Source organism: Lactuca sativa, chromosome 9, assembly GCF_002870075.4.
Source record: "Lactuca sativa cultivar Salinas chromosome 9, Lsat_Salinas_v11, whole genome shotgun sequence".
Lineage (NCBI taxonomy): Eukaryota > Viridiplantae > Streptophyta > Magnoliopsida > Asterales > Asteraceae > Lactuca > Lactuca sativa.
In genome coordinates, this window is record NC_056631.2 from 146,258,565 (window position 1) to 146,279,327 (window position 20,763).

Below are 20,763 nucleotides of genomic sequence, written 5' to 3' on the forward strand. Positions count from 1 at the left end.
TCCATGCATCATGATTAGAGCCATAAATGAAGAAATAGCCATCTAAATGGAAACCTAGGCTCAAACTCGCTATGTTACTGCATAAAGTTGAACATAAGGGACTCTCTGGACCTCCCATGGTCTAGATTTAAGGCTTATTCCACATTGGGACCTCAAACATTCCATAAACCTCCAAAGAGAATGGTTAAGAAACCCTAGATTCATGAAATCAACATCAAACAGGAGAAATGGTCCGATTTGTTACCTCATAGTGAAGCTCCAGGCTTCATAACCTCAGTACATCAACCCCTCTAGTCCCTCTTGCTAGAATCTCATCTTCTCTTTAGAAATGACACACCAAAATGCTCAAGATGGCTCTTCTTTACTCTCTAAGCTATCAAGGATGATTTAGGGTTTCTCCACGGTAAGGATAGCCGCAATTGAAGACCCTAAGGCTCTTTAAATAGGTCCCAAACCCGACCAATTAGGGTTTCCCTCCACAGCGCCGACTCAGCGAGTCCAATGCTCGACTCGTCGAGTCCATTCATTTAAACACGTCACCTGATCGCGCCCCTGCTCGACGAGTTAATCCATCAACTCGCCGAGTCCCTTCTATTAAATCAAAATATATAAATAATATAACATACCCAAGAATCTGGATGTTACATCAGTAGTAATAGAAGCTTTAGGTGAGGCACAAGAAGGAGGATCATGTGAGGTACTAGGAGGTCGAGGTCTAGGAGCTGAGGGTTTAGCCCTTTTGTTGGAGTTACTAGAAGGTGAAGCAGCAGTAGGTGAATCAGCAAAAGGTGATCGCTGAGTAAAATGCTCACTAGTATGATTCGAAAATTAATCATCCTCATCTATGTTAATGTAAGGGGCATCCATAATCTTTAGTGGTGCGACATGGAAAGAAGATAATCCATGTCCCGATGGTGTTTGGGATGTGGCATAGCTGAGATTACCAGAGGCACTGTTTCCATCAAAGAGTTCTGCACAAAGCTCTAGAAACAATGATGGGATGGTTTTCAAAGAAGTGGCTTCCAGATGTCCCTAAACCCAATCAATGTAACAAAAGTAATATAAGAATAAATGGCAACTATATAAACAAAATACGTCTAAAATATTTGTGTGTGTGTGTGTGTATATATATATATATATATATATATATATATATATATATATACCTTTTTAAAGTCCTCCCAGTCCTCATTTGTTAAGTTAAAAGTATTTGTTTGTGGATTGTAAATGTTGCCAGTTTTGTTTTTCAAGTATAACTATCCTGTGTATTTGGCTTTAAGGTTGCAATAGGCATTTTTTCAATTGTCTTTGATTCAACTCCACACCATACTTTTCCTTAATGGTTGTTCCTAACTTGTTCCATGATTGTTTGTGCAAACCCAAACCTTTTCTACCCACAGTATGTACCTCTTCAATACAAGTATTCAACAAAAATTTTGTTTGCTCATTGGTCCATGTATGTTTATCTACCATTGCTAATAACAAAAAAAATATGGAATACATACTTTAGCAACAAAGATTAATGATATTTCAACATAATAATAACTTAAATTGATGACATTTCAACAATAATGCATCATGAATAAAAAAACATATAAGCAAAGATTTTAGCATATTCAACAATTGTTTTAGTATATTCAACAAAGATTTAAGCATAATTTATGATATTTCAGCATATATTTGTGACCATTCAACAATAAACTGTCACTATTATAGTTGAAAAACAAACACTTCAGCAAAGATTTTAACATACTCAACAAACATTTAAGCATAATTTATGATACTTCACCACATAATAGGTGACCTTACAACAACAACTCAACAATAAACTTGCATCAAAAAAAGAAAATCAACAACAATTTATGATTCAACAACATCTTCTTCAACAAAGAAAAAAAAACAAGAAAACAATTTTTGATTCAGCAACATATATGCAGGAAAAAAAAAAGGAAATCATCAACAATTTATGATTAAAAACGAATGCAATTGCCAATTTCAAGTGGAAATGATAGAAAACAGAACGAAAAAAGAATTTTACATACCTGTGAAGGAATTCGTTGGGTTTCTTGAGAAAAAAGGGAAGAAGGAGCCGAAATTTATGGATGATTCAGCAATATATATGCATAAATAAAAGAAATCAGCACCAATTTATGATTTCAAACGAATCCAAATGCCAATTCAGGAATCGATAGAAAAAACGTACCTCTGTATCGTTTACTGTCGGACAAAGAAGGAAGAAGGAGGCGCCGACGAGCTGTGGCAATGGCAAGGTGGGGCAACTGCAAGGTGGAGATCAATGGGCAGAGAAGATGTGATGCGATGGGGTTCAATTTCTAGAAGAAAAATAGCGGCGTATGTTTTTTTTGGGGTCGGATGTTCTTAGGTTTTGGTTTGAAGGGGTGGGAAGAGGCACAACAAGTGCTTCCCCAAGAAGCACATAGGCAGAGGTTTTAAGCCCTGAAAACTTCCGAAAAAAAAACTGCTACGGGACTAAAAGTGATGTGTGTGTGCTGCGCCCTACAGCAGTAAGAGTTTTAAAGAGGTTTTTTAACAAAAACAAACAACACCTTAGTGTCGCTAAAAAAAACAAGGGGAAACGTTGGAAGAGGATACGTGTAATTGCGTGGTACTCTTGGAAAATGGAGATCATTGGATAGAGAAAACTGCAAAATAGGTGTCATCAAACAACATATGATCTCATATGATTTTGAAGCTTTTAACTGATGACAATATTTTATCCGGTCCAAAGTAGTTTCCAGCCGGTGTTTTCCATTAAGAACTTCGTATCTTTATTTCTTGTCTCTCCACGCACTCCTTCTTTTTTGCTTCTTCTTTTTCTTTGTCGAACGCCAAACGTTCAGCGAAATTAAGATTATATCGATCAAATTTCATCGTCATTTTACGCTTTTCGTTCATGTCCATGACGAAATCCGATGTGCCCAAAAAAGTCTCATTTTCATTCCTTTTTGCTTTGTCCCTACCTATCGATCAGACAATTTCTTCTTCTAGCTCGAGTTCATCCTCCTCATTTAAATCTAGACCTACCCGAGCATCGGAGGAAGTTGTGTAACCACTAGAGCCCGTTTTTGTTCGCTTTGATTGTTGTACTTCAAGTATAAAGTCTTGCTTGTATTGTTTCCACCTAGGACTTTTAATCAATATTTTCCAACAATCATGTTACTTGAATAGCATTCCCACTTACTCTAGAAAAAAAATCCAAAGCTTCCTGAAGTATTTCTTCATCTCTTTGGCTGCTTTTCCTTTGGGTTTTTTAGGTTATTGTACAACCCATTCATTTTTTAGACGGTATTTCCGGTAGTGAAGGGAAGAGCTCGGGATGATCGCATGGCACACACACCAAGAAGTTTTAGCCTATGATGTTTAATCTGATAAAAAGAATACGTTTTGTGATGATACTCTAATTTGATATAAACCTTTGCTTAAGAATCAAATGATTTGATACTTATGGCTTATTTAATGTCTTTAAAAAGGAAAATTTTGGTCATGATTTTTGGGATGCTACAAGTTGGTATCAGAGCCTTGGTTTGAGGGATTCGGGCACACTCTCGGGTGTGACTGAACTCAAACTGAGGACTTGGTATGAAAATTTTCAAAAGAAAATCATTTGTTATAGAAAGGCGTTTTGAGAAAAGGAGAAGAGTTTTAAAAAGAGAAAAGGGTGTGGTGCATGCAATCAGCCGAGCTCAAGTAAGTTCTCCCAAATTACCCATACAAGTTATGTTATGATTATGTGATCAACATGCTAGATTTAGGGCCAAGGATCTAGGAAGGATGTCTTATATGTCTGTTATATGTGTTTATTGAGCTGCATGTTAGTGTTGGTTAGACAGTGGTATGATAGCCTGATTAGGTTATGCCTGATTATATGTGCTTATATCGCATGCTAGTGCAGATTCCTGATATGTGAATATGATTGCTTGCTTATGTTATGGTTAGATTTTCCTTTTTGTTTGAATGCTACTTGTTTTGTGCATTGTGGGACTCTGAGTGATGGGAGTTAACCATTAGGTGAATACGCCAAGTCACATGTGATCAAGGTTGAATAATCTCATAGTACTGTATTTGGCCCTCCTATGCAGCTCTTGTCTGAGTCCAACCGTTGTAGGGACGAGTCATTTACTCGAAGGATTATCTGAGCCTCATCACATGTTATGGTATTCAAGTAATGGCTAATTGGCATTATGAAGATACCTTCAGTAGCTGAGGACTAGGTTTGGTTTGGAGATTTCCCTAGGGTAAGCCTAGGATGGGGTTAGTGCTGGGAGCAGTGGTGGTAGTGAAAGGGACTTGGTGGAGTCGAGGAAACTCTTGAGGAAAGTATGGATAGATGTGGAAGGTAGTATGGGCCCATACTACTGAAAACAACGGATTCGTACTCGATTCAAGAGGGGCCGAGATAAAACCAGGGAACTTGTAGTGCGTGTGTGATCCCTCGGAAGTGATGTGTATTCTGATAGTTGTTATGGCATGTTTTCAGCATGGTGACGTTGCGTGAGAGACCGGTGGGCAGATCAGGCGCCGAAGAGGGATCAGACTCGGGTTCAGGGGTCGAGCGGCTCGAGGAGAGGATGAGGGATTTTGTAACATCTAAGATTACGTGCAGTATTCTAGACCAGACCCCTGTGATCTTTTGTACGGTCAAGGAGGGCATAATGGAGATTTTGGATGAGAGGTTGGGAGTCTTCCGCACTGAGATGATGGCCATGATGGGAGCACGTACATTGACATTTCGAGAGTTCAGAGCTTACGTAGATCTAGATTATCATGGGGCTAAGGACCCCATTGCTAGCAGAAGATGGTTGGCTGATGTCGCCAACGCCTTTTGTTCTAGCCGGTATACCGAGGAGGACAAGGTCAGACTAGCCTCCTGTCTTTTCAAGGACAGAGTGCATGATTGGTGGGAAGAGGTTGGACATGCTATGAGGGATAATGTCGCGTTGGACGCGATGACATGGAGTGATTGTTGGGTTTTTGAGCATTCTAATACTCCTAAGGCTATTCGGTGTGGCTGCGGTCTGGTACTGCGGTTTATGCCACCTAGACCGCGCACACCGCCCCCAGACCGTGGTCTTGCGCGGTATTGGCCGCATTGCGGTCCTTTAGTGGCGTATTTTGTGATTGGTTGATAGGTGTATTGACCGTTGAATGAGTTGTTGGTAATTATTATTTTGTTCTTTTTTTCTTTTTCTTTCCTATATATATACATAGCAACTTCATTTGTTTTTCACTACACAATTTCTTCTCTCTCTCAATTTTTTTTTTTAAAAAAATCACCACTCTCTCAAAAATGTCATCTTCTGAAGAATTTCAAACTATTTTTGATACCGCTATTGCATGTGTTCAAATGGCGGAACAAACATACAACGTTGTATGTAACAATGCAGCTGTAAGTTCTCAATAGAGAACACGAAGATATATTTGCAGAAATCGTGAAGAAACCAACCAACGTTTGGTGCAAGACTATTTTGCAGAGAATGCCACTTATCAATGGTATTATTTTCGTAGGCGCTTCAGAATGCTCAAAGGTTTATACGAACTTATAGTTGAAGATGTAACGAGGGAGTGCAATTTTTTTCAACAACGCTACGATGCTAGAGGTACACCCGATTTCACTCCCTTACAAAAATGCACGGCCGCACTTCATCAGTTAGTATATGGCATTCCACCTGATGCGTTAGGCGAAAGTTTTAAGATATCTACTAGGATCGCTCGAGACAGTCTCCATTTTTTCTGCAAAACTGTGATTCAGTTTTAGGATATCTACTAGGATCGCACGAGCGATGTATTTTCATCGGCTACATGCAGAAATCCTTTGGATATCTCTTCTATAGACAGAAGGATAATGTTGTTTTCGTTGCGAGGAGAGGAGTTTTCCGAGAGCGAGAACTCATAAGCCAAGGAGACAGTGGGAGGCAAATCGAGCTTGAAGAGATTCAAGAGTCGATAGATGAAGGAACCTCTACCGCTGGCACTCAACCCAAGGAGGAAACTCCGGTTGAATCGATTGACGAGTCCTTACCTCTTAGACGTTCCGAAAGAGTTAGAGTTCAACCCCATTTTTATGGTTTTCATATTACTACCGAAGGGGATACGTATATTAGTGATGGTACACTAATAAATCTAGATGAACCTAATAGCTATAAGGAAGCCATGGCAGGCCCGAAGTCTGCGAAATTGAAAGAGGCAATGGACAGCGAGATCCAGTCCATGTATGACAACCAAGTTTGGAATTTGGTTGATAATGTGCCCGGACGTAAGACCGTCGGGTGCAAATGGATCTTCAAGAAGAAGACCGACGTAGATGGAAACGTACACACATATAAGGCGTGATTGGTTGCGAAGGGCTTTACTCAAACTCCCGGAGTTGATTATGATGAGACCTTCTCACCAGTTGTGAAGATTAAGTCTATTAGAGTGATGCTAGATATTTCCGCATTCCATAATTATGAGATTTGGCAAATTGATTTCAAAACCGCTTTCCTTAATGGGAAGTTGGCCAAGGATGTTTACATGGCTCAGCCAGAGGGTTTTGTCGATCCGAAGCATCCGAATAGAGTGTGTAAGCTTGAGAAGTCCATTTATGGACTTAAGCAAGCGTCTCGCAAGTGGAATCTTTGCTTCGATGAGAAAGTCAAAGAGTTTGGATTTGTACGAAGCGAAGATGAATCATGTGTATATGTCAAAGCCAGTGGGAGTATAGTAAGCTTCCTCGTTCTGTATGTCGACGACATACTACTCATAGGAAACGACGCCCTGACTCTGCAGGAGGTTAAGTCCTGGCTCGGGAAGTGCTTCACTATGAAGGACCTCGGAGAGGCTTCCTATATTTTGGGAATAAGGATAGTGAGAGAAAGAAGTAAGAGACTAATAGGACTTAGTCAGAACACTTACTTAGATAAGGTACTAAAACGTTTTAGTATGGAAAACTCGAAGAAGGGAGAATTACCGATACAAGGTAATGCCAAGTTAAGTAAGACTCAAAGTCCTAGTACCAAAGCTGAAATAGCATAAATGAGCCGATTACCATACGCTTCTGCAGTTGGCTCAATTATGTATGCTATGACTTGTACTCGCCCTGATGTAGCCTTTGCTTTGAGCATGGTTAGCAGATATCAAGGGAACCCTGGTAGAGCCCATTGGATTGCGGTTAAGAATATCCTTAAGTACCTTTGGAGGACGAAAGGATAGTTCTTAGTCCTCGGAGGGAGTGATGACTTGAAGGTGCGAAGGTATACTGACACCAGCTTTCAGACCGACAGGGACAACTACCGTTCGCAGTCGGGCTGGGTCTTTACCCTGAATGGAGGAGCAGTAACTTGGAAAAGTTCCAAGCAGGAAACTGTAGCTGATTCAACGTGCAAATTAGAGTACATCGCAGCGAGCGAAGTGTCGAAGGAGGCAATATGGTTAAAGAACTTCATCGGTGATCTTGGAGTTGTACCCACCATAAAGGAGCCCATGGAGATTTTCGATGATAATGAAGGAGTGGTTGCCTTGACCAAGTAACCGAGGGATCATGGTAGATCTCGGCCTATCGACAGAAAATATCATTTTATTAGACATCGTGTAGATGAAGGACAACTCGTAGTGAAGAGGATATCATCAGAAGATAACCCAACAGATCCGCTTACGAAGGGACTGAGTAGGGTTAAGCACTTGCAGCATGCTAGGAGTATTGGGCTGAAGGATGATATTAGTATAGATTAGGATAATAGTAGAAACATGTAATAGATAAATGTAATTAACATTTGATGATTAAATAAAAGATTATTATTTATGAGTAATGTTACTGTCTTATGTTAATTGTTTAACTATTGTTTCATTTTGCATGTTTTGACTTCCAGAATACTTGAGTTTATTAAGAATAATCGAATTGTTCAAATTGTCCACAATCGTTCATATGTTGGAAGTAGATATGAATGAAGATTGTCATCAATTGGTGCAGATTGTCTAAATGGTATTAGACATAGCAAAAGTTTGTTGCAACGTTCATGAGTGCTTATGAACTAGTTTTGAGCATTGGAACAAACTCGCGCTTGCTGGAATCACCTTATGGAATGTGATAAAAGGGTAATCGCAAGACGATAATATCATATGGTCTTAAAACCAAGATATATGGTTTGTTATTTGTTGATTGGTTGTACATTGATAATGTGAAACCGCATCAGTAACTTGATGTTATAAAACGCATTGTTGTGTATGGCTGATTAATGAATAAGTAAATGCATATAAGTCGAAGTTTATCTGTTACTTTTATCCCAAGAGGGTAAAAGCGATATCTCGGCCGCTCGATGATTTGATTTGACTTATGTGTCGGGCCCGGTCAGAACTAAATTGATGTGTTCAATTAAGTTCTATGTCAAATGAATCGGAGATCGAGAAACCAAATGCTAGACAAATTGTTCCATAGAATTGTTAGCATGATATCTAAACAGAGGATTATACGATCCCTTATCTTAAGGACAACATTGATTAGATCAGAGTTTGTCAGCGTCTTTGAGAGCTACGATTGCTAATCGGAATATACTTGTATATATAGTTACTAGAATTATCCAAGTGGGAGACTGTTGGAATAGTGTCTAAGGCTACAACTATATTAGGCAAGTATTTGACCCGGTTGAGCATGGTCCTTTTGGGTTGCCTTCACCATAGCAACTTGACAGGATGATTTATAATCAGAGAAGGAATATTATTAATATATTATAAGAATAATATAAGGAATAATAATATTATTATTTGATTAATATAAGTCATAAATTAATTTGGAATTAATTTGGTGACTTAAAGAGATTAATTAAATAAAGGGGTATAAACTGTCAATTGTTTGATAGTTGGACTTTGGGCTATATATCCTTTATGAATAAGGGGTGGACGATTTCTAGGGCTAAGGAGCCATAAAATTGTCCAAGGTTTATCATGGAAAGGATTTGGATTGCTTAGGGCTTAGGTTATCCAATTAGGGTTTAAGGGTGAAACCCTAGGAGCCTTACTAGTATAAATAGACCCTATGTGTTGAGGGAATTCAATACACTTGTCTCTATGGAAACCCTGGCCGAATTCTTCCTCCCCTCTCCTCTCTCCTAAATCATCTTCTTGCTAGTTGGTGTTTGTAAGCCATTAGAGAAGTGACAATTGTGACTCTAAAGCCTCAAGGACAAGAAGATCAAGCAAGTGATTCAAGGTAAACTTCTAATCTCTGATTTCATATTGTTGTTATTCTATATTAGCCATTAGAAGTCTTGGATTCAATGTATGATCAATTAGAGAAACCTAGATCCAAGCATTATGGTTGCATGTGCACATAGGGATGTTCATATGGCTAAAACCCAACAGTAATGACATCCTGCAATTGCAAGCTCATCATGCTAGTGTGCATGGGTTTCCTGGAATGCTAGGAAGCTTAGATTGTCTTCATTGGGCATGGGAAAATTTCCCTACATCATATCATGGGCAATTTACCCAAGGTGATCATGGTCACCCAACGGTCATACTTGAAGTAGTTGCATCACAAGATATGTAGATTTGGCATGCTTTTTTTGGTTCTCCTGGTTCGATTAACGATATCAATGTTATTAATCGTTCACCAATATTTAACAACATATACGATGGATCTGCACCAGATTCTTCTTTTCAAGTGCGTGGAACGCCATATAAGTATGGTTATTATCTAGTCGATGGAATCTATCGTGAGTATGTTGTGTTTGTTAAATCGTTTACGTGTCCACATGGTTCTAGATGAAGGAAATTCAAGAGAGATCAAGAAAGAGCTAGGAAGGATGTTGAGCGTGTTTCTGGAGCTCTGAAGAAACGGTGGTTCATATTGAAAAAACCAGCAGCTTATTTAGGTGAGGAAAAACTTCAAGAAATCATGTATACATATCTCATATTGCATAACATGATTATTGAAGATGAAGGAAGAGCGATATGTGCATTTGACAAGGAAGAAACCATACCAGAGACACAACCAATAGAAATTGGTGGCGAAGAGTATATGAACATGAGAGCAGAGATATGTTGCACTGAAACATTTCACAATCTTCGCAATGACTTGGTGGAACACATTTACGGGTTTCAAAACATTAACCTTAATTTGGATCCACCGGATGACCTCGAAGACGAGTTCTCGGAGAACGGATTTATGTAGTTTGCTTTAGTTATTTTATTTGTGTTTTTTAAGTTTCTAGGATTATTTAAATGTCATGTGTGTGGTTTTCGTGTTTTTTTTGGTAATGCAATGTAATGTTTTTTTTTTTTTTTAATTTTCAAGTAATGAAAAATTATGTTTTTTTATTAAAATAGAAGTTTTATTAAATTAAAATAGTTAAAAAAAAAAAGAAGTTTTATTAAATTAAAATAGTTAAAAAAAAACAAAAATAAAATAGAAAATAAAAGTGTGGCACCACTCCCTTGGTGTGGCAAGAAACCACACTTGTGTGGTAAAAAATGACATGGCGCTTATGTGGCGGGGGAGGGAGTGCGGTTTCGGTGGCACCACTCCCTCCAGCCTAAGGTGTACATGCAACCCTAGAAACCTTGGATCTATGTTTTACTATGATACATGCAAAATTGATTTTCCAAGGTTCTTAACCTATCTAGCATACCATGGGGAACTTTTAAACATAAATGCTAGAAGAAGAACATACCTTTTGTAGTTTGGATTCCTTGAGAACCTTGTGAGCCTAGCACCTCAAGTGTGATGCCTCAAATGTCTCACACAACACTACAACACTTGGAATAGGCTTGAGAGAAGTTCACTTAACCTCAAAATTGGCTAGCCTTCTATCTTGTACAAGTAGTGCCAATTTTGCTAGACTAGGGGTCTTTATATAGTTGTTGCACAAGTAGGGTTACACCATGTAAACCCTAATTGTCATGGCTTTTCATATCCCATGATCCATGGGTTTGTAACCTCCATGGATTATCCATGGAGCACCTTATGGGTTTTAGCCTAATCCATACAAACCATGAATCATTAGCCCACTATATAAGATTAGATTATTTACACAATCAACCCCATATATTTAATTAGTCTCTTTTTTATCACTTAATTAATTTTTTGATCAATACTAATTAAATAATATTATTAATATATTAGAACTTATAATATATTAATAATACTTAAATGTCCTTTCTCTCATTTAGTCTATCCAAGTGTTGCAATGCCATGCAACCTAAATGGACCATGCCAACCGGGTCAAGTACATCCCATAAATAGTTATGAACTTAGACACCTAATCCAACAGTGATTTCTTGGCCAGGTTCAACGCCGATTTTGCACTAGTGATTTAGGTGAAACAGTTAGCACGAGAGTTCTAGGACTTGCGGCAGACTACAGAGACAGTGGTGGAGATCACTGCCAAGTTCCGGGAGAGAATCCTTCTAGTTCCGCAGTATGTGATGGACGAGGAGATGAAGAAGGCTCGGTACCACAAGATGTTGAGGAGCGGTATCAGTTAGTTTCTGAGTCGTTCCAGCTGCAAGACGATGGAAGATATGATCGCTCGAGCCAAAGAGAGATTGATCTAGAGACAGAAAAGAAGAGGAAGATGGCGGAGGTTAAGGTATCTATGGGTTCGGGAAAAAGGCCCAAGACATCGGATTCTAGGTCGAGAGATCATCAGGATCGGGTCTGCTGTGGCAAGTGCGGCAGGACGCACAAGGGTGCGTGTAGGAGCGGAAATGGTAGTGATTTTGGCTACTTCAAATGCGGTCGGATCGGTCATTTTAGCAGAGATTATACTGCCACCACCACCCAAGGATCAGACCTAATATGTTTCCACTGCAGTTAGAGGGGCCACAAGAAGGCCCAATGTCCGAGTTAGATTTCAGCAGGACAGGTGATAGCACCTGCCCCTGCAACCTTGAGGATCACCGACCGCCGTCAGGGCCGGGAAGAGGCGCCTGTGGCGAGGAGCAGGGCGTATCAGTTGGTTTTAGAGGAGGCATGAGCAGCCCGTATGTGTCAGGTGGGTATCTTTCATTTCTCTATCAATTTATGTTATGATTTTATTGTTATGGTTCTGCTTCAGTATTGGTAAAGGTATTTCTGATTTTGGTGGCCTGCTTGAGATAGAGTTACATACCATCTGCATACCATGGATTTTTGAATGATAGTTAGAGATCATTCCCTTTTAGAGTAGGTTACTCAGGATGCAGTAACGGTAGCATGCATGTGTGAGACTCGGGCGTGTCTCACTAGTTTTTAGGGGAAGTATCATTTGGGAATAGGTCGGTTAGATCACCAGCAATGGTAGCGTGGATTGTCAGCAGAGTGGCTAGAGGATGATGGGAAGAATTGGGAAATTCTTCCAAGCTATGAGCTATAAGAAACTAGCTGAATCAAAGTGGGGGAGAGCCACCTGAGTGGCCAAGGGAAGAAGTAAGTGTAAGACTGGGGTGAGCTCGCATTCTTGGTAAGGAAGAAGTAGCCCAAGTGGTTGTTTAGATTGAGGGGCATCTGCGTTGGGAGTTTGGGAAACTTCCCCACATTGAGTTTGTGTCCCCAAGACTAATTGATGACTGGGTTGGGAACCAGTTTGGAGAATTCCGGCAAGGCACGGGTTTAGGCATGATTTAAGATTGTAGGATAGTCGTAGCTTTCCCCAGCAGTGATTCAGTGAGGGGAGTGTTGTGAGGCTGCAGGTAAGCCGTAGCATTCATTAGTAGCTTAGTTAACGGAGTGTGGGCGGGGGCCTGTATCTCCAAGTTCGCGGAGTGTTGGCGGGGGCCTGTATCTCCAAATTAGCATAATAAGAATCAGGAAAATCTAGCAAGTTGAGATTAGAGGGGGAGTGGGCCTACATAGCCCTGGATAGGTGCGACCTGCGGGAGAGGCCACTCTGAAGTATAGTTTGGGTGAGACCCGTGGGCAAGGCTCGTGTACTTATAGCAGCAGGTGGGACCTGGTAGAGAACTTAGGGTTAAGGTAGGAGATCGAGGATCCTGGATCTTCTAGAGCCAGAGTGGCTAGGTTGGTAGAGCAGTTTAGGTAGTCGTAGTATCTTCAGAAGTCGTTGAGAGCGATTGAGAGATTGTTCATGCGTTTGGTAACCGGTGGGGGACCGATATTCCGGGTAATGGTAGATCAGTTGGGACCAGGGTGGTCTCGGTTCATCCAGAAGGCATATGAGGGTCAGCAGGATTTCAGGCATGAGCGATGATAAGGGATTTTGTGTGTAGAGCAGTGATCTGATCATTAGATGCTAAGTCGCCACGGTGGGATTAAATAATCTCAGAGTGATTGATTTGACTCTGTTGCACAGCTCTTGTCTGAGTCTTAACCGTTGCAGAGAGGAATCTTCTACTTAAAGGATTATCTGATTCACATGATGGGTGGAGCTTACAACATTGAAGCAGAGTAAGTGGAATCATTCAGTGGGTAATGGTGTGATGGCCGACACCGGAGGTGGTCGGGATTGCAGTTTCAGTAGAAGGTTTGATCTTGATGGAGATAGGAAAGGTTTGTTGCTTATGGCGAGTTACCTTGGGAATGCTAGTGACATCGCAGGGTAAAAGTGGTAAACCCATTGGATGTCAAGTGTAAGTGTTCGGGAAGAACTGGAATGCTTACTGGTTAAGTAAGAGTGTTGTACTCGAAGGTTGTAGTGAGTGGATTGTTCTCAGGATGATATTTTCAAGAATTGAGCTGAGCAGGAAAGGTATGCGACGATTAGTTAACCAAAGAGGATTTCGAGGACGAAGTCTAGTTTAAGTGGGGGAGAGTTGTAACACCCCGAATTAAGAAAAACCTAGAAAGAACAGAAAAACCTCAAAATCAGGAAGCGAATCATCGAGTTAATGAGATGACTCGACAAGTAGGAGCACGTGTTGGGCCGCGGGTTAAGTGACCTACTCGACGATTCGAGGGACCGACTCGGCGAGTTGATCTGGGTTTGGAAAACCCTAAATTCGGGACTTGGTACCCTATTTAAGGAACTGATTCCCCTCTTCTCGGTCTCTCCTCCAGCCTCCAAGACCAGAACCTTAGATATCAAAACCCTAATGCTTGTGATCCATTTTTGAGAGTTTTGTGTGTTCTTGAAGTCAAGAAGAATAAGAAGAGGAAACTTGAAGGCTCAAGGAAAGGCTTATGGATCCAGAATAGCTTCTTAATCTCATCATTTTCGGATAATCAAGTCTCTAACTTGATCATTAGTTCATTAGATCTACTCTTTTCCCCTTTTTGAAGACTTTGGTCCAAGAATGGTTGCTTTGGGATTTGGATGTCCCCAAGCAAGATCCTTTCAGATCTGGATGTATTTAGGGTGGTTAAGACATTAAGGTGCAAGCTTTATGCCACTAGAACTCCCCATGCAAGGTTAAAGAGGTTGTTATGGCCTTTTGAGCAAAAAGGGTCATGCATGGATGTAAAGGTAGAGGCTTTGCGTGTTATTTCGTCCCTAGAAGGTTAGATTTGGGTCCTTGATGCTTTCTGTTTGATTGAAATCGTCTGAATAAAATTGGACTTAGGAGGAATCGATGAGTCAGGTTGTTTTCTTGCCCAAAACCCTTCTGATAGCGAGTGTATGTTGAGTTGGTAGGGGACTCAGCCAGTTGGGTTCATTATTGACTTGAAGATCATCGTACTCGACGAGTTCAAGGAATGAACTCGGTGAGTACAAGGCAAAATACCTAGCTTATGAAGATGGACTCGACGAGTTCAAAGGTGAACTCGACGATTCAGTTGAACAAGGATCCCGACGTGTTTGAAGGTGAACTCGACGAGCTCAAGGAAGACTCGGCGAGTAGGATCATAGTCCAGGGTTCGTGTAGATTGTGGGACTCGACGAGTTGGTAGGTCAACTCGGCGAGTTGAGTCAACTCGGAGTGTTGAATTTGACCAAGTTGATCTGGTTTGACTTTTGAGGGTATTGTGGTCTAAGTGTTATTTTGGGTATTGATGGTTCGGGGAGTCGAAGGATCAGCAGTTCAGGAGTTGCCGGTTAGCAGTCAGAAGTGTTCAACTAGTCTTCAGCAGTGCGAGGTGAGTCTCCTCACTGTGTGCATAGGTCTACAGTTACAATGTTGGCCTATTCTGTTTATGTATCGTAGGAAGACCCGGGGGTTAGCCCTAGGCACTTATTGTATATGTTCCGGGTTACGATCCAATGTCGAGTGAGGCCCGAGGAATGTTGTATGCTAGAAGCCTTTGTGATTCTTATATGTGTCGGTACGATAGGATTCGGACCGAGGTCCGATGTCGGGGCAAGCCCGAAGTACGTTTATATGGTAGTATATTCCAGACTAGGGTCTGATGTCGGGCGAGGCCCAAGGAATATTTATAAGTGTATGTTAGATTATACTTGTTTTCTTTGTGATACTTGTATGTGCCTGGTAGGGAGGTGAGTATGGGCGAGGTCTCGTATCTCATCACTAGTTGAGTATGGATGGGGTTCCATATCTCAATATTAGCAGAGTAGGGGCAAGGCCCGTGATAGGAGAGAAGTGAGTGTGGGCGGGGGCCCGTATCTCACTAACAACAGGAGTATGGACGGGGTTCCATAATTCATCAGTAGCAGACCAGGGGCGGGGCCCAAGATAGGCGAGGTCTTAGTACAAGAGTACAGTAGAGTATGTTTTCATCATGCGCTAGTATGTTATTTGATTACATGTATGTGTATAGCGAGCGAGGCCCGGAGATAGGCGGGGCCTATGAAAGACAGATCTGTATACTAAGCGGGGCTCGATGCTAGACGGGGCCTGATGCCGGGCGGGGCCCGATGCCGGGCAAGGCCCGATGCAGCGGGCGAGGGCCTAGTATGTGGCTATGCGTATGTGGTGTGTGGTAGGTTGGGGAAATCACTAAGCTTCGTGCTTACAGTTTTCAGTTTTGGTTTCAGGTACTTCCAGTAGCGGAGGGAAGAGCTCGGGATGATCGCATGGCACACACACCAAGAAGTTTTAGTCTGGAATGTTTACTCTGATAAAAAGAATATGTTTTGAGATGATACTCTAATTTGATGGAAACCTTTGCTTAAGAATGAAACGATTTGATACTTATAGCTTATTTAATGTCTTTAAAAAGGAAATTTTTGTTCATGATTTTTGGGATGTTACATTATTAGTTCATCTATTTTTATTTACTTGTTAAACAAAAATTTAATTTTCACATATACCAAAAAAGTTAATTATATTACATTACCTTTTATTATTATATTCAAAAAATCAACATGTTTTATCTCTACAAATTTCATTTTTAAATTAAAAATAAAGTAAAGTAAAAGCAAATACTGATGTGTTGAAGAAAGTTTCTCTTCTTTTCCTTTAAACACTTTCTGAAATTATCAATGAAAAAAATGAATCGATATTCTATATTTCATTATTTTGATGTGAACATTTTTAAAGAGACTAAAAAGAAAAATGACTTTAGAGATGTGAAGAAATGTCTCGGATGGTTTTCGGAGATATGAAGAAATGTCTCAGATGCTTGTTTTATTTGTTTTTTATTACAGAGCTCTTCTTGTATTTTTGCTAAAGTATGAATTCACAGCGTTATTAACAGAAGTAAACAACAAATAAAAGATTTAAACATTGAATTCACAACTTAATAGAAGAGAAAACAATCACAGTCAACATACATGTGCATCAGGTGGTGTTTCTCCGGACATCAAAGAGAGGAGAGGGAGAGGAGTTGTCAATGTTTCACCGAAGCGGCAAGGCAGCATCGACGGTTGACGACAGTCTCTGGTCTGGTCTGTCAATCTCGCCAGAGCTCGTAGATTTGAAAGCGTAAATCATAGCTCTAAAGTCGAAAATCATAGTTTATCATAGGCGCACTTTAGATCTAAGAGCCTCGTTGATAGATTCGTATGTCTAGGGTTTCTCCTAGGCTTTTGGAATGGGATGTAGTGGAAGGAACACTGTTCAGGTGCTTCGTTAAAGAAAGTGATGTCGCTGGAGAAGGAAACGAAGGTGAGAAGTGGTGACGGTGGGGCAACGATGGTCGGTTTCAGTTCGCCGTAGTGATGAGAATAGAGCTGATGATGGACGGGTATGATGTTGGGTTGGAGCAGCGCCAAACTCTGCAAAAAATCTTTGCATAGGGGAAAACTGACGACTCATCCATCGAGTATAACATTTCCTCCATACTCGAAAGTTATCAAAACAGGATCATCACAACTACCGCAAGATCATGAAGGAACTTCCTAGGGACCACCGATGGTCCTTTGTTGTGAATGTAGTTAATCTATCTTTTTTACCTTATGTTATGCATGTACATCATTTATAAAGTGAAGTCAACGAAATACAAAACAAAAAATTATCAACAATTAAGTAAATTTGATCCAATCCAACGCCAACAGCGCATCTAATTCCTACTAGTTATAATTAATTAACCTCATTAATGAACGAAATTAAATTACTAATGCACCTCTCTCCACATTTCAAAATTGATTGATATGTATTTATCCTTACATCCACACAATAATTACCTATCTACATATGAACCTAACTCTCTCTCTCTCTCTCTCTCTCTCTCTCTCTCTCTCTCTCTCTATATATATATATATATATATATATATATATATATATATATATATATATATATATATATATAACCACAAAGATAAATTTGAGAATGAATTAGTTTTAAAAAAATAATAATAATAAACTTGAATTAAAGAAAAAACCTATATAAATAAAATTATTTTCTTGTATCGCCATCCTAAATGAGTTTACTATTACCACACAATAAGACAAATGCAAATTTTGATACTTTCCAACATTTCCATCACAAAATACCACAATAGACCAATCTTAAAAGATGAAAAAATAAGATATATAAACGGCATGCCCTTGGAGTATCAAACTTCCACCAACAGTAACGAAAGCAAATCAGGCTCTCCCCCAAATTGTTATTCTTGTTATTACCAAATATGTATTTAATGGATGGGGTGAATGCAACAAATAACAATGTATTTATTTGATTTGTTTATTATGGTGTCCAATTTCCATTTTTTTTCTTCGAGTTAGAGCATTGTAAATCGAGAGATATAGGTCCACACCTCAATGATAGCAAATTAACAATGTCATCCAAATAGGCAAATACAACCCACAACTAAATAGTATAATCGGGTAGATTTTTAAAAATTTAATGCCCTCATAAGATTTTTTTTTTTTTTTTTTTTTTTTTTTTTTTTTTTTTAAGAAAAACAAAACCCCTCAAAAGTACAAGTTATATTTCTGTAGATTTTTCATATTCCAATGCCTTAATAAGAAAATAACCGTAAAACATTGCCATAGAAAGGAATGAAAAAATAACTTAGTAGAATAATGCCAAATATGTATCCAAGAAAAAGACAAGATAATCCATAACATCAGAAAAGATTTTGTTTTTCAGCATGTACATATAGATAACTTAATCATAGATAGGATAGTGTCAACAAGATTACTCAAAGAAAACCAACTCTAAAGTCCAAACAATCACCAATAATCTTTACAAGAACAAACTCCACTTTCAAAATGATGGAACCTCCTTTCATCACGTGCAACGATTGATCTTCCAACCAGCTTTGAAATAATCTTGAATGCATCATGGCAATCAGCACAAATACGATTGTTATTTAGTATTCTTATTGGTGTCCGGGCTGGACTAGTCAAAAGTGCTTCAGATAAAGCAAGCATGCGACTATGCGATAAAAGATCTTCTTCTCTACTTTCATGATCCACATCATGGAGTACCAATCTAGTCTGGGCCACATATCCCACTTCTACCATGTGTTGTTTTAGACACCTAAGTTGACTGTATATCTTCTCATGATCAAGGGGAGATGTATCCGAGGCCCTAAACGGAAAAGTTTCGGTTTTAATTTTCAGGAGATTCAACGTTGATGATTTATTTTTTTGATTTTCTTTTTCTTTTGCAATATCTGAAGGCTTTATTGGTATGAAGCCTTTCTCTGGTTGTTTATCTAAACGAGAAAGGTCTAAAAGGTTAACAATCTCAGCACAACGGTTTTCGAGTTCTAAATCACCGTGAACCCTAGATTGATTCATCATAATTTCCCAAATTTCTGCACTTGGCTTCATCGGCATCTTTTCTATTAATTCCAATGCTTCATTTAAGTACCCTGAACTCCCGAGCATATCGACTACACGGACATAATCATCCATGGATGGAACAAGATTGTAAGTCTTGATCATTGACTTGAAATGCAAGAGCCCTTGTTTCATGTCTCCTAAGACACTACATGCAGCAAAAACCCCGTGAAACATCTGATTATCGGGTTTTAATCCGACCTTTTCGAATTCGGAGAACATTTTGATTGCGTCTTCTCCACGGCCGTTTTTAGCAAACTCTGTTATCATGGTGTCCCAAGAAGTAAGATTTCTTTTGGGCATTTTATCAAACACGTTATATGCGTCTTCCATGGAACCACAATTCGAATACATCTCCAAGATTTTGTTGCAAATGTGAACATCAAGATGATGCCCTGACCTTGTGAGCTGGTTATGGACAAGTTTAGCTTCTTTAAGTGCCTGAGATTCTCCGCATGCTTTCATCAAGAATAGATATCCAGGCATTTCAACTGTTACTTTCTTCAGCTCAAGTAAACCTAAAACCTCAACAGCTTCCTCTAACTTCTTGTCCTTGCATAAAGCATTAAGCTCCTCAAGTAATCCCTTTCCCTCACCAGCTTCATGTGACTTCTCGTTAGGTTGAGACTTTACCATGCCACTATAACACCTATTTGAGATTTGAAAATTTGCTGCACTACTCTTCTGATTATAACAACCATTGACGTTATAATGGCTGTGACGATGTAAACCATGATCGCCCATGTAACAGCTCTGCCCAAAAGCCCCACTTAAACTTCTCTGAAAATCCATGGAAGTTTCTCTATAAAATCCATTAGGGTGTTGGCTATATTCAATATTACTTTCTCTAGAAGACCAGTCCTGTCCACTCCCAGTACGTGGGACCTGATTAGGGTTTTGGAGATCAAAGATCTCATCGATGGTATCAGAATTGAGCGTGCTAAATTTTTTAGCAAAAGGAAGGACTTTGAAGGAACTATCTATGCAATAACTGCGTGAAGTATTTGTACCATTGCATACCTTATAGAGATGATTCAGAGATTTCATCGTTTGGAGTGACCTCACTGTTGATTTAAACATGCTTTGCTTGTCGAAGTGAATTGGCGTCCGACTGTGTTTTCGGCGGCGGCACAAGGGGAGCGATAGGCCGTTGCGAATCCAGGATCTCTAAAGTCTAATCGACCAAGGCTGCTTCATACCATATATGATATGTAGAATAATATGAAGAGAAAATGTCATATATTTACATGTTAATCTCATTCGATTTAAACCTTATAAAACTGGAAAAAAGATTCGCTGGGATGTATCCTAACAACCCAACAACAAAAGCCGAATACAATACATTTTATATCTTATAAAGAGTAAACTACAAAAATAGTCCACGGATGGTCCGCGTGGGTTTGTTAAATTTAAAACATGGTAATTATCTTTATTTTTCGTTTTATATTTAGTTAATTTTTTTATTTTTTTATATATTTAATCATTTAATTTTTATATTTGTTTACATATTGTCATTTTCACCTGTTGCATCGGGTCACAATGGTACGTGAACAAATTGATAGTTAAATGTGTATGAAAAAAGAAAATTACATAAATGTGAACAAAATGAAAAGTTAATTATCCTGATAAGTCATTTTCTTTATTTTTAATAGCAATTTTATTTTTCATTTTTGTTAGTATTATTTTTTTCAAACTTTTTAAAATATC

General features: G+C 39.3%; 1 protein-coding gene across 1 annotated transcript; it reads right to left on the bottom strand.

Annotated features, from left to right (window-relative positions):
* Positions 1 to 18,301: 18,301 nt before the first annotated feature.
* On the bottom strand, positions 18,302 to 20,366 carry LOC111882788 (pentatricopeptide repeat-containing protein At2g25580). The gene is made up of 2 exons (XM_023879155.3): positions 20,077 to 20,366; positions 18,302 to 19,836 (listed from the first exon to the last, which is right to left on the bottom strand). The coding sequence occupies exons 1-2, from the start codon at positions 20,134 to 20,136 to the stop codon at positions 18,442 to 18,444; spliced, it is 1,455 nt and encodes a 484-aa protein (XP_023734923.1). The 5' UTR covers positions 20,137 to 20,366; the 3' UTR covers positions 18,302 to 18,441.
* Between the last annotated feature and the right edge of the window lie 397 nt (positions 20,367 to 20,763).

What these genes read in the sequence shown, in the direction of transcription:
- LOC111882788 (XM_023879155.3), bottom strand. Translation starts at nt 20,136, where the DNA reads ATGTTTAAATCAACAGTGAGGTCACTCCAAACGATGAAATCTCTGAAT. An exon ending in CTCTGAATCATCTCTATAAG is followed by an intron (nt 19,837 to 20,076) that starts GTATGCAATGGT and finishes ATGGATTTTCAG; the next exon opens with AGAAGTTTAAGTGGGGCTTT.